Source organism: Camelus ferus, chromosome 19, assembly GCF_009834535.1.
Source record: "Camelus ferus isolate YT-003-E chromosome 19, BCGSAC_Cfer_1.0, whole genome shotgun sequence".
Classification (NCBI taxonomy): domain Eukaryota; kingdom Metazoa; phylum Chordata; class Mammalia; order Artiodactyla; family Camelidae; genus Camelus; species Camelus ferus.
The window spans coordinates 31,449,195-31,463,716 of NC_045714.1; the positions used below are offsets into that span (position 1 = coordinate 31,449,195).

At 41.9% G+C, this 14,522-nt stretch overlaps 1 protein-coding gene across 3 annotated transcripts in view; it reads left to right on the forward strand.

Moving 5' to 3' along the window:
* FERMT1 (fermitin family member 1) overlaps window positions 1-14,522 on the forward strand; it is a 38,739-nt gene that overhangs the window by 19,558 nt on the left and 4,659 nt on the right. For all 3 annotated transcript variants that reach the window (XM_032461855.1, XM_032461858.1, XM_032461856.1), the window contains 7 exons: window positions 2,244-2,351; window positions 2,768-2,899; window positions 4,606-4,655; window positions 10,337-10,461; window positions 11,234-11,340; window positions 12,528-12,749; window positions 13,350-13,474. In XM_032461855.1, coding sequence (XP_032317746.1) covers window positions 2,244-2,351; window positions 2,768-2,899; window positions 4,606-4,655; window positions 10,337-10,461; window positions 11,234-11,340; window positions 12,528-12,749; window positions 13,350-13,474 — 869 coding nt within the window. The remainder of the gene's footprint in view (window positions 1-2,243; window positions 2,352-2,767; window positions 2,900-4,605; window positions 4,656-10,336; window positions 10,462-11,233; window positions 11,341-12,527; window positions 12,750-13,349; window positions 13,475-14,522) is intronic.

The window sequence follows — 14,522 nt, forward strand, 5'->3', positions numbered from 1 at the left end:
TAAACATATCACCTTTAGGGTATTTTTCACCATTAAAAATGTTTAATTTTTGATTGTCAAGCCAGCCTTATGCATCATAGCCTAAAGGCTTCCTGTCTTGCTTAGAAAGGGCTTCCTCACTCAAAGATTACAAAAAGTTCTCTTGTTTCCTTCTAATAGTTTTGATCGCTAGCTTTAGATTTTTAATAATTGCTTTTAGATATATAATTCACATACCACACATTTCACGTACCAAGAGTTCACCCATTTAATACGTACAAGTCAGTGATTTTTCGTATATTCACAGAGTTGTGCAGCCATCGCCACTATCTAATTTCAGAACACTTTCATCATCCCACCGAGGAACCCATCACCCATTAGGAGTCTCTTCCCATTTCCCTCCAACTCCCCCCAAGCCCTAAGCAGCCATCAGTCTACTTTCTGTCTATGGATTTGCCTGTAAATGGAGTTGCACAGTATACAAAATCTGTGGCACTTTGTGAGTTTCTTTCACTTAGCATCGTATGTTCAAGGTCCGTCCTTATTGTAATATGTATCAGTATTTTATTTCTTTTTATTGCCAAATAATATTCCATTATATGTATATGCTACATTGTATTTATCCATTTGTCAATTGATGGACGTTTTGAATGGTCACTTTTTGACTATTATGAATAATGCTGCTGTGAACATTCATGTATAAGTTTGGGGTTTTTTCCTTTTGCCTTTTTTAAATGGTGGTAAAATAAAACAATGTAACATATGCCATTTTAGCTGTTTTTAGGTCTACAATTCCGTGGCTTTAAGTACATTCACAGTGTTGTGCAACTGTCACCACTCTTTGCAGAACTGTTTCATCATCCCATATAGAAGCTCTGTCCCCATTAAACAAAACTCTCCATTCTCCCCTTTCTCTAGCCCCCAGTAACCTGTATTCTACTTCCTGTCTGTGGGAATTTGCTTGCTCTTGGTACTTCATGTAAGTGGAATCATATGATAATTGTCCTTTTGTGTCTGTCTGATTTCACTGAACTTCAGGGTCCATATAGGTTGTAGCATGTGTCAGAATTTCTTCCCTTTTTAAGGCTGAATAATATTCCATTGTATTCCATTGTACGTATAGACTACATTTTGTTTAGTCATTCCTTTATTGATAGATATTTTGGTTGTTTCCACCTTTTGGCTATTGTGAATAATGCTACTATGAACATTGGTTTAAAAGTATCTCTTTGAGTCCCTGTTTTTATTTTTTTTTCAGTGTGTACTTATGAGCAGATTAGCTGGATCATATTCTATGTTCAGCTTTTTGAGGAACCACCAAACTTTCCGGTGGAGGCTGCACCATTTTACATTCCCACCAGCAATGCACAGTTTCGATTTCTCCACATTCTCGCCAACATTTGTTATCATCTGTCTTTTAGATTAGTCATCCTAGTGGATGGGAGGTGGTATCTCATTGTGGCTTTGTATCTTTAGACTCTTTAATCTATCTGTAATTTATATATTTTGGAGGGAGTAAGATTGTTTTGTGATTTTTTTTTTGTTTGTTTTTTGTTCTCCAAATGGCTAGGCTATTTATGGACTATTACAGTGTTGAATTCTTTCTCCCCCTGCTGATATGAAATGCCTTTTACTTTATACCACATGTATCTACATACATAGGTCTGTTTCTAGATATCGCTTTATCGGCATTTTGTCCATCACTGTACCAATACCACACCAGTTTAGTGACTGCAGCTTTATTGTGTGTTTTAACATCTGGGAGGACAAGTGTCTCCCCAACATTGTTCTTTCTCAAAATGTTCTTGGAGACATTTGAACATCGTCTCTTCCAGCTCAACTGGAAGAGCTTGTACAAAGTTCCACCAAAAACCCTGGCCAAATGCTGGTTAGGATTGTACAGAGTATGCAGATCAGCCTGGGGACCCTTCTCCTTTGTATTAATTATCACAAAAAAAAGATTCCTCTGCCTGCTTTTCCCACCAAGAGAAGTGTGATAAAAAGGAAAAATGATGGAATCTAAGATAGGTGGGTCAGTTTGGCCCCTTAAAGAAGCTCTGGAAAATATTTTGAGAAGGAAATTTCTTAATTCAGAAGTAAAATGAGCGAGGGCAGTGGAAAGATGGAGATTGTACCTAGCAAACCCGAAGGAAGGTTCACAGCATCTGAGTAACAAGGAATGGCCTCTGTTAGTCCAGGGTAGCCGTGTTGTTAGGATGTGACCCCTCACACACACAGTCTCACATACCTGTCTCTTTCTCTAGTATGATGCGGTCCGAATAAACCAACTCTATGAGCAAGCCAGGTGGGCCATTCTCTTAGAAGAAATTGACTGCACGGAGGAAGAAATGTTGATCTTCGCAGCACTCCAGGTATGGGAGCATCAGCACCCGTCTTTGGCAGGAGAGAAAGCAGATTTGCTCTGCTTAAAGTTTCATTGTCTTCATACTAATATTTTTCTTTGAAAAAGAGCTGAAACGAGGGTAGTAAATTTAAATTCAAAATATTTCTCATAACCCACCCACGTGCACATCTTAAAGGCATCAGTCTTGAGGTCCTTCTCTCGTCCGTACTACAAGGTCACCCAGTGATGGAGAAGAACTGAGTCTGAACATGACTCACCATAAATCTCAAAATAAGTTAAGTTGAAATGTCGTTTTCCCTGCATCGACAGGAGCTCTCCTCCCAGGAGATGCTCAGTGTTACAGGGGAGTTGTCTTCAAAGAAGAAATGGCTGATGGATTCACTGGCGTTTATAATGTTTCTAAAACCTCTGTCTTCACTGTAGTATCACATCAGCAAATTGTCGTCATCAGCTGAAACGCAGGGTTTTACCAGCGAGTCTGAGGTCGACGAAGTAGAAGCAGCACTTTCTAATTTGGAAGTGACCCTGGAAGGCGGAAAAGCCGACAACACTTTGGTATGAGCTTTTCTGATAACTCCGGATTGTGACTTTGCTCTGACTGATCGACAAATACAGACGACCAACTTTTTAAATTAGAAATAAGAGAATGATCTGTCTGATTCTGGAAAAAGAAAATAACTCTCTTTGTCTGACAAACTTAAGCCTAGCAAGAGCTGACCAGTGTTTCTCAGATCAGCTGTGAGAGACTGTAAGATATTTTCATGGCTCCCAATGACAATTTCTTTGTATTGTATTTCTTCCTAAGGATAAGCTAGCTTGGTATGAGGGAAAGACTGCTGGGGGCTCCATTTCACTAGTGGGGGGCATGAAATTGGCCCCTTAATGTAAGTCTAGAAGAGTGGGTACCTGTGAAAATAGAAAACAAAAATGCTTCACAGATAAGATGCCTTATTATCTATTTTCCTAGTCATACATTTCAACTGGGCAAGGTTGGACATTATGAAAATTCCTGAACCTTTTTGACTTTAGGAAATAAATTAAAACCCCTTCAGTGAACCATAAATAACACTTTTTTTAATCATTTCTTACTCCTTATCCAGGAAATGTGGCTGAATGTCACCTTTATAATTGGAACGCCCCTCCTTGTTTGATTTATTCATTGGGAGCCACCCATGTGTTTAACTTCTTCAATCATGGGAGTAATTGTTAGTTGAATCACATTGAATCAGAGAGGTAGATTCACTGTTAATTGCACATAAATAGCAATAGATTAAAATGAGTCGCTCTATTTTTATGTATGTAACGTGCATTCTCTTATGATTAAATTCCTTAAAATGGGAAGTTGGTATCATGCAAAAGCAAGTATTTTGAACAAACTGAATTCCAAGATTCTGTCGAGATTCAGAGCCCTGGACTCCATTTATGGGAGACACAGGCCTGGTGAAACTGGGGTCCTCTTTTTGTCTAAAGCGATACAATGGAAAGTTATCCTTCTTAGAGGAAAAGAAAAATTCCCTCCTCGCTTCCCTCGATATTTTTATGTGACGCCAAGCGATAGGCTTTTCAGTTTGAAAATAGGCACCAGTCTGCCCTGCAGAGTGGACTTTGAGCCACGCTCCCTCTGAGAGTTTAATCAGTGAACTAGGCATCACTAGGTTCACCCTGCTGTGATGTAAAAACTGTGAAATATTTCATTTGTTCATGAAAGTAGTAGTTTCTCACTCAAATTTTTAACTTGAATGGTAGTGCTCGGTCAGTTTCCTTAATCTCTTTTTTTTTTTTTTTTGAGAGGGGAGATAATTAAATTTTTTTATGTATTTATTCTTAGAGGAGGTACTGGGGATTGAACCCGGGACCTCATGCATGCTAAGCATGCGCTCTACCACTTGAGCTACACCCTCTGCCTGTCTGTTTTTTCATTTGTATAATATATGACACAGAAAAGTGAAAAAAAAATGTACAGCTTAACAAATTAGAATTCAATCGTTACCCAAGTCACCACTCAACTCAAGAATTAGAACTCTGCCCGTCACCCCAGAAGCCCCACATGTGCCCCATCCTGGTCCCAACCCTCCCCAGCCCAACCCCCAAGGTCACTACTGGAAATGCACCTAGTGTGACGAGGAGCAGAGGTTTTCACTTTATTTCATTTTAATTAATTCAAATGTAAATGGCTGCTACGGGCTGGGACAGCGCAGGTACCAGGGCTCAGCACCACGCGTCTGATCACTGTTTGTGAAATGTTATTTCCGTTTCCTCAGGAGGACATTACTGATATCCCTAAACTGGCAGACAATCTCAGATTATTTAGGTAAGTCACCCTTGAAGAGGAAAGAGGTTAACTCATGGCAAAATCTTGCAGGTAAAGAGTCCACGGGCCTAAATTGAACATCCATTAGGCAGATTTGAGGGTCAGAGGTAAGAGATGAGCTTGGCATCAGACAGACAATGGATAGAAGCCTAGCTCCACCGCACACACCAGCTGGGTGATCTTAGGCATCCTTGAGCCTCAGTTTCCTGATCTATAAAGTGGGGCTATACCTCCTCTTGGGTTTGTTGGGAGGATTAAATTAAATCATGCATATGAAGCCTTGAGCATGATGCCCAGCTCATATTACCTGCTCACTAAATAGTGGTGTAAACATGGCCAGTGTCGGTGACAGTGAGCGCATGTGCCAGACTGGAGTTCCTTCTCCAGTCCACCTGCCAGACTGAGGACTGACACCATTTGAAGGCTCTCCATGATTTAAAAATCAGTTGTTTCTAGAACTTTGATCCTGGGCTTATAAAGAATGGTCACCTTAGTTTATCTACCTTTGCCTGTTAAAGCATTTCTGATAAACTCCCCAGTCACCTCAGGACAAGCTGAAACTGTTCAAAAGGCAGACAAGTTTTTAATTTAATGGAAAGAAAGGACTGCCGCATTTGTGATGGTGCCAAGGTGTGTTGGGATGAAAGGGTAAGGTCCCTTTGAAGTTCTATCAGTTGCTCACGGCACTTTATGGTTTGTTGACTTTTCTTGACAAACTGACATGTCACTGAGTCAGTTGGCTTGAAGAGAAACACCAGTTGCTTTTGTTAACACCCCATGCAAAGAAAGACTTGGAAAGAATGAACAATGAATCAGCTATAAATGAGAAACAAGCATCCAAAGGTAACAGTATTTGTCACTACAAGGGTTCTTTTTTTAATGTGATCATAGCACATGGTCCAAAACAATTCGTGTAACTTCTGGGCACAAGTAGCTGCAACCACACACATTGTTATAGTCAGAGCGACAGAAAAAAAAAAAAATTTCGAATCCACAAATATATCTTTATAAATTATTAATAATTGTTCTTGAAAGAAATTCGGTTGCCATATTCTCTGTGAAGAGCAAATTGAGCTCTTCACAAACCAAACGATAACAGCCTTCTTCCTAGAAATGTTGTCAATGAAGGAGATGATGTTCCGAAGCTAAGCCCTGTACCCGCAGCCCTTAGGACGACTCATGTTAAAACTCACAAAGTTGCCCTCATATTTGGCCAGTGGGACACTTTATCTCCCAAAGGTCTCAAGGGGTTGAATATAATATGTAATATGGTTTATGGAAGAAGTAAATGAAGGAGGGAAAGAGGAATGAAACAGAAAAAGGAGACAGGAAGGGAGGAAGGAGGTCAGAGAATGAAGCACTGTTCCTGGTGGCTTTGTGATCCTCAAAGACTCTCCGTTTCCCTGGACCTCCTTTCCTCATCCGGAGAAGAGCATTGAACTAGCCCTTTGATTTTTAATGTTTTTTCTTTAAGCTCTCTTTTTCCCTAAACAACATCTTTTGAGTCACTATGTAAATCGTGGACCTCACTTTCTGGCAACACGGCATCTGATCTAATGCAAATCTCAATCTTGCTTTAAATTCATCGAATGTTGGACAAAATAAAAATGGAAGAATTATCAATACAAAGTTGATCTTGAAGTGAGACTGGGAGATCTCAGCTTACAGGAAATGAAGAGGGGATCTAGTTCTGCAAATGAAGCCTCAGCTGCACAGAAGGATTTGGCCGTGGACACTGATTCTCATAGCTTGGAGCTAGGATCTTAATCTCCATACAGGACTAGGAGATGAAGCCTTAAGATGCGATTGACTTATGTAAGGCAGTGAGCCAGGACTGAAGCCACTGCCTAAAGACAGAAACTTGCAAGAGTTGCCTTCTCTGTTGAACAGAAAGTAGAAAAACTCTCCATCAGCCACAGGAAGATTAAGGAAGTTCATCCTTGCATGGAGTTCTGTGTGGGGAAATGAAACGCCTCTTGGAAAATCAGAGCTAATGTCTGTGCCATACCCAGATGTAGATCTAAATTTAAATGCCTTATATGATAAGAATCCTGAAAATAAAATAGAAACTGGTCCAGAACCACAAAACTTACAAAGCCCTACCAATGTAACTTGGTAGGCAAAAACACTTGGAGGGAAATACGCACAATCTAGCACGCGTGGGACTTCTACTGAGAACAGTAATACTACCGCCCCCCCCCACATACACACACAAAACTCTCAGTAGACCCAACAAATAATAGCATTAGCAGTTTCAATAATTTTAGATAATAAAACAATCAGAAGAAACCACAAAATGAGTATGTTGAGAATCATTGAAAGGTAAAAATTGTAACGAAAGGCAATTTTTGAAACTCTAGAAATGGAAAATACAGTTATAGAAATTTAAAATTGAATGTGTGCTTTATACATCAAGTTTAAAACACAAAGAGAGGACTTAGAAAGGCAGAAATGGAAAATATGACACAAAGAATGAGAAGATTCAATATAATAGCTACTAGGAGTTTCAGAAGGAAAAAATGACGAAGGAGCAAACATTCGAAAGAAAATGCTTGAGAATTTTCATAATTGTTGAAGACAAAAATCCTTAAACTCAGGAATCACAAATCCTAACAAAATAAATCCGTATAAATGTACTTCTTGATGCGGCCAAACACTGGCAAGAGAAAGTCTTTAAAATCTGAGAGAAAAGACAAATTTCCTACAAAGGAGAAAAGGGGGAGGGTGGGGTGCAGCAGACTTCTTGTTGGCTGGAATATATTTCGAAAGGGCTAAGAGACGGTACCAGTCAATCTAGAACGTTATACCCAAGTCAGTCTTTCAAGATTCTCCTTGCTGCAAACCCCTAAATATAAACCAGACAAGATACAGTCCTAATAGTCAATTACATATTTAATGAAAACAACGATTTATGCCCAAACTGTTAAGATTTAACCTCAGCTGGAGAGACTTCTTTGGAATAAATAAAATGGCTTCACAACAGGGGTTATAGAGAGAGAAGGTACACGTAAATTCATTCATGCATTCATTCATGGTCAAGTTACAGTGGCAAGGAAGTTCCGGTCAGACATACACACCATGCTATAGAAGACTGTTATGAAGAGGAGACTCAAAATCAGAAAGTGGAAATTAGTAGCCTTGTTTCAATAAGAACCCTCACAAACAGGTAGATGGCATAAAATTTGAACATTGTGATTTAGCAAACACAGCCAACAGTGTACTTCCTCACCTGGGGTTTGTATAACTGAGTAATCATCTCCCTTCTTGAAACAAGCTGAAATTTTCTTACCTACTTACTTTTAATTTATGTGTGTGTAGGTTCTGTAACGTGTATATTATATGACAAATATTACAAATAAATAATCATAAGTATGTTAGAGGGTCGGTACCCAAAGTACTTAAAGATGGGGGATGCCCAGTTTTAGTTTGGAGAGCACTGATCTAGTGTGTCTCAAACTAGGGAACCACGTCAGGAGAGCTTACTTAAAATGCAGGTGCCTGGGCCCTCACCTGGACCTGCTGAATGCGACTCTGGGACGGGCCAGGCTTGCGTGTCTCCAGCAGTTTCCCTTCCAATTCTAATGAGCACCAGAGTTTGAGAACTGTTTTTTCTAGAAAATAAATCCCACTCCTTCGCTGGACACTGAGACCCGCATGGGCCTGGCCTCCCTGGTGTCCTGTCTCCCCCATCCCCATCAGGGAGATGCTGTTGCCATGGAAACTGCCCCTGTGCCCATTTCTGTTGCTCAGCCCAGCGTCCAGTGGGAGGCTGATGTCCAGGACTTGTTGACCCAACTCGTACTAGCAAGGCGCCCAGCTCTGACTCACCTCTGCACTTTGCACCTGCAGTTTCCTGAACTTCCTTTTTGAAATTTCTTTTCCCTGTTCCTCCCATCAAATTCTTACTGATCCTTCATTCTGTCCTTTAATCCTCTGTCACTCGTGACTCCCATATCCTTGTTGTATGACTTACCATATCTTATTACATTTATTTACTTGTGCATCTCCCTCTTGAAACTGTGAGCTCCTTGAGGGTTCAAGAAACTGTGTCTTGGGTTTTTTTGGTCATTTTTGGGATAACATTCCTCGTTGCTTACTTTTTGGTTTTTTAAAATTTATTTTTATTGAAGTAACATTGGTTTATAACACTATATAAGTTTCATACGTACAACATTATATTTCTACTTCTGTATACCGTTCAGTGTATACAGTGTACTCACCACCAAAAATGTAGTTTCTATCACATACAGTTGACCCCTTTATTACCAGTGCACCCTCCCCCCACCCCTCCCCCTCTAGTAACCACTACTCTGATCTCTGTATCCACATGTTTGTTTTTCTTTGGTTTATCCCTTTATTTTATCTCTTCATTTGTTTACTCACTTTTGGTATCCCACATATGAGTTGAAATCACACAGTATTTGTCCCTCTCTGTCTGGCTGATTTCGCTCAGCCTGACAAGTCACACCGCAGTGGTATGGATGTGTAGGCTGAACTGCAGAACATCATCTCCTTCATCCAAAACATCCAGAGGAAGAACATTGTCCTCATTTGGTTCGTGAAGAGCTCAGTTTGCTCCATGCAGAGATTGTGGCAATGGAATTTCTTTGAAGAACAATTACTAATAATTCACAAAGGTGTATTTGTGGATTCAAAGTATTACTTGTCCAAAATTATATATGAGTGGGGTCTAACACCAAGCTTCCTCTCTTCCTTCTGTTCTTTAGTGTGGAAATCCACCCCTCTGGCATGAGACACCCCAGTCCACCCCCAAGACCAGGATTGTTCCACTGAACCACATACAATTCCTGTTACCTTTTCTCTGCACCCCCTCCCCCGCTCCCCAGCTCTCCCTCTCATGTTTTCTATTTTGAATGACCCAGCTGAGACCTGCCCCTGGCACCACCCACCCACATTGTCTAGCCCAGAGTACAAAGTTTCCTGGCCACAACGGATATCACAGTTGGAGATCTTCCCCCAGAATATTTTTAATAATTGTAATATCTGTATAGGTTAGCTGTAGATTTTGGTGATTCCCATGGCTCACGGGGAATTTTCCAGTGGTTTCTCTTACGGGTCAAGAGGAAAGTACGGAACAGTTTGCTTACTGTTATATCTGATTTTTATGTCTGGTAATTGGAAGATTGTGCTGTCCGTATGGACAGCTTTTTCAGATGTAAGAACTAAACTGAAATTTGGGTGTCACCAGGTTTGTGGATGTTTCTTACATCATCATCATCACACTAGTACTAGGAGTAGTAATAATTATTGAGCACTTCAGTTCACAGACCTCTGTGAAGTTCAGGTACTTTGCAGAGATGACCTCTTATCATCGTCACAAAAACCCTGTAAGTTGGAAGCTGATACTCACATCACACAGAAGCGGTCACGTGCCCCAGGCAGATGCATTGTCTTTCCCAGGGTCACACTGTTGGACGGTAGCAGAGCCAGAGCGTGGCCCTGGGTGGTCTAACTCCTGAGATTCTGCTTTAACTTCTACATCTCCCCTCAAAACTCCATTTTCAGTTTTTAAAAATGAGTTAGCAGTTTGAAAATGATCCTTAAAAATAAAGAGGATGTTGTTTGAAAGGGTCTTTAGAGCCTCTTAATTCACTTGAATTTATAATGTGTCTTGCATTTCTGGATGTTTTTTTAAATGCTTACTGTTCTTTGATTTGCAGGCCCAAGAAACTAATATTAAAAGCATTCAAACAATACTGGTTCGTCTTTAAAGACACATCTATAGCCTACTTTAAAAACAAGGAATTTGAACAAGGAGAACCAATAGAAAAACTAAATCTTAGAGGTAAGAGGGTAATACGTCTTGGTATGGCTTGTCATGGCCAGCAAGCAGATGAAGGCTGAGGATCCCCCCCAGGGAAGCAGGGTTCACTCCCAGGGGAACCTCTGCGTGTCACTGGTTTCAAACCAGGAGCCTGTCTGCAGCTCCTCTTCCCCGTGAAGCGTGGACCCGGAATGCAGCCCAGTGAATTGTTATTTTCATTATGCTGTCCCTCTTTCCCAGTGTGTCCAAGTCTCTGACGGGGTGATAACCAGTGTTGTAAAGGTAGCACCTGACACATTGTGCAATCCTAAAGAGCTTTCTGAATTCCAGAACAGTTATGTTTAATTCAGTGTCACCTTCGTGCCTGTTATGATTTCTAATTAACAGTGGCTGTGAGCATATTGGTAGCTCCATTAACTGAAAATGTAATTAACTAGTGCACTCAATTCCCTTCTCATTGTGACAGAGAATTCCCCTGCTTTGATTTATTTCAAAGTTCACCTTCAGTCATTGTTTCTATGAGTTAGAATAGCCTAATCGACCTGAAAGATGAATCTAACCAATAACATATTTAAGAAATTCGTAAGAGAAAATATTTTTATCGATCCATGCTAATTGTTCACAAGCCTTATTTCGTTAGCCTTTAATTAATGTTATCAGCTTGCTCCTCAGTGTTTCAGAAGAGAACTAAATCTGAGGGGCTTATGTTCAAAGTGGTTTTTTTTAGATGCACATCTGATATTTGTATGAGATTTCTCAGAGCTCAGTTCTGTCCCTGCCTTTTCTCATTCAGGCTGTGAAGTTGTTCCAGACGTAAATGTAGCAGGGAGAAGATTTGGAATCAAGTTACTAATCCCTGTTGCTGACGGTATGAATGAAGTGTATCTGAGATGTGACCACGTAAGTAAAACCACGAAAATGTTAAGTCACCTCACCTCTATTGAGCCTCAGGACAAACCGTCTGAGGGGTCTTCTCGGAACACTCATCAGTCAGCTACTGCTTTGTAACAAGCAACCACAAAATCACAAAGACCCACACCAATAAACATTGGTTTCTGAAGCATCTGCAAGTAGACTAGGGGTTGGGTGACCAAGCTGGTATGAGCTGGACAGACCTGCTTCCAGCCGTCCCCCTGGCCCTGATTCAGGCTGAGCCCATGGGATTTGTTCTGAGTCCCAGACTGCCTGGGAGGCTCTTCTCAGAGTGGGGGTAGAAGTGCCAGAGGGAACTGGGAACATGGGGGACCTCCTGAAGCTTAAGTGTGGAGTTGGTACACTCATTTGCACCCACATTCCATTGGCTAAAGCATGTCCATGGGCAGGACCTAAGTCAGGGGGTGGGAAGTTACACTCTGGCTCTGGTGGGAGGGACTGTAAAATTCCAAGGCAAGAGGTGTGGACACCAGGAGGGTGGAGATTGAGGTCAGTGATTCAGTAAACCACACCTACTGTTGCTCTGAAGAATTAATTCCACTCTTTACCTGCATCCCTTGGCTTCTGGGGCGACTCCCCTTCACTCCCTGCGGTACAAGTGAGTACAGACGTAAAGAACAGTAGAAGCCACCACTCAGTGGTTCAGATCCATCGATGAACCTGATTCCTTACACAAGGGGTTAGAATCTTTACTTGGGGTAGGCCAAGGTGGAAATAAGATGGGAAATCAGGTCATGATTTTTCCTCATTTTCTTCTGTCATAGAGATCAGATGTGATACGAAAATGAAAGTAGGTCTCAAAGACGCTGTCCAGTAGTTTGGGTTTTCAGCTGTCTCTGCTCCACTGCACTCCTTTGTGTCCTTGGTTTATCTTTAAACGCAAAGTTCCACACATGGAATTTCTCAAAGGGAACATTCCCGTTCTGTGGCCCCTTGGTATCTAGAAATGCAACTCAGGACTCAAAAGCTTCTATTGGGTGTTCAACTGGGTGACTTAACAGCCACTCAGAATGCGTGCCACTTCGCATCTTCTCTTGCAGGGACGGTGCTGGTTTTGTATTGATTAGAGAAGTGAAAGCACAGGTCCTGCTCTGTCCCCAGCAGGGCCGCTTTGCACTTGAACGTGCTTCTCAGCCCTCTGGTATCTGCTGCAGGAGAATCAATATGCCCAGTGGATGGCTGCCTGCATCTTGGCCTCGAAGGGCAAAACCATGGCGGACAGCTCCTACCAGCCGGAGGTCCTCAACATCCTTTCATTTCTGAGGATGAAAAACCGGAACTCAGCATCTCAGGTGGCTCCTGGGCTCGAAAACATGGACATGAACCCGGAATGTTTTGTGTCACCTCGGTGTGCAAAAAAACACAAGTCTAAACAGGTACTCCCACTCTGGTTGGGGTGATTGCCATGGATTCTGTATTTTCTGAAATAAAAGGAAGAATTAAAATGTTCAAGACCATCACAAAATCAGCTGGTGGGGGAATTTGATTATGAACTGGATATGAGGTGATACTAAGAAATTATTCTGAATTTTGTTAGTGGTGACTGTACGGCTTACTGAACATGGCAATATTCCCAGAACTAACCTAATTTTAAGACGATGATTGAGTCTCCACAAATGACAAATTTAAATTATGCTTCCATGAGAGGGGGTTAAAAGGTACATAGATAAACTGATTTAAGTAGAACCATTGTTTGGGGACACTCCACAGACCCCCAGAAAGAAGAATTCAGAACCTCCATCTGTGTGAAGCCTAGAAGCTTATATGTTGGCTATCTTCATGTTCCTCCCCAGTGATTTGCGTGTATTATAGAAAAGGAGAATGAATGAATGAATGAATGAGAAGGAATTGTCTTTGCGGAGCTGCAGTTGGGCCTTGCATTCATTCTTGTCAGTGGGGGTCTGGAACCAGCAGGCTGATGGTTGTAGGCAGTCAGTGCCTGCGGAGGAGAATTTGATGTCTCCCGCTCTGCTTAGCTGGCAGCCCGCATCCTGGAAGCCCACCAGAACGTGGCCCAGATGCTCCTGGTGGAGGCCAAGCTGCGGTTCATCCAGGCGTGGCAGTCTCTACCTGAATTCGGCCTCACCTACTACCTAGTCAGGTGATTACCGTGTTCTCTTGCCTCTCTCACTTTCTGTTCAATTTTAAGTGGTTTCCTTGGGGCCCAGTTGATTCTGATTTGGTCTAGAATGTAGAACTCCTTTTTATCATTATTATTTTAGAATACTGTCCTTCCACAAACGGCCCAGACACTTTTGGCTGCTCATAACGGTCTTCCATGCCTCTCTGCTTCTCCTGCGCCCCCTGGGTTTCAGCTTAGCAGCCAGAGTGGTCCTTTCAAGACCTCAGTCAGACCACGTCAGGCCTCCGCTCGCCACCATCAGAAGGCATCGTGCCACACTCAGAGTAAAAGCCAGATCCTGACAGTGGCCTCACAAGACCTTAACTCTGGAATTTCACATCCCCTCCCCTCCTCTGCTGTGCCCAGCCACACTGGCCTCCTGGCAGGGCCTTGACATGCAAAAGAAAAAAAAAAAAAAAGCCCTGGCCTTTGCACTGTCTGTGCCCTCTGCTCTAATACTCATTCCCCAGATAGCCTGGCTCACTTGCTCACGGATATCAAATCTCCCTTCTCACTTAGCTCTTCCCTGTCTCTTTAAAGTGTAGCAAGCTCCTTGCCCGTATTCCCTGGGCCACTTCTGTGCTTTGTTCTCCTTTGTGACCTTACCTGCCTCGTTCATGACTCTCTCCCCACACAGAATACAAGTTCCAAGTTCCATGAAGCCAGTAATTTTCCCTCTGTGTAGGTCACTGCTGTAGTCCCGCTGCCCAGAAGGGAGCTGGGCGTGGTTGGTGCTAACTTTGAATTAACAGACTTTTTTTGGAGGGGTCATTTAGGTCTATTTATTATTAGGGTTTCTTTCTTTTCTTTCTTTTTTTTTTGATAGAGGTACTGAGGATTGAACCCAGGATTGAACCCAGGCCCTCCTGCATGCCAGGCACACACTCTACCATTTGAGCCACACCTTTTCCCCTTGACTTAGTTGACTTAACCTTCTCTTGGTTTGCTTTCCTCTGATGTCAGTCTCACCTTTCATTCCTCCTTTTCAGTCTTCATATCCTCTATATCATAATAAAAATGCCCTTCT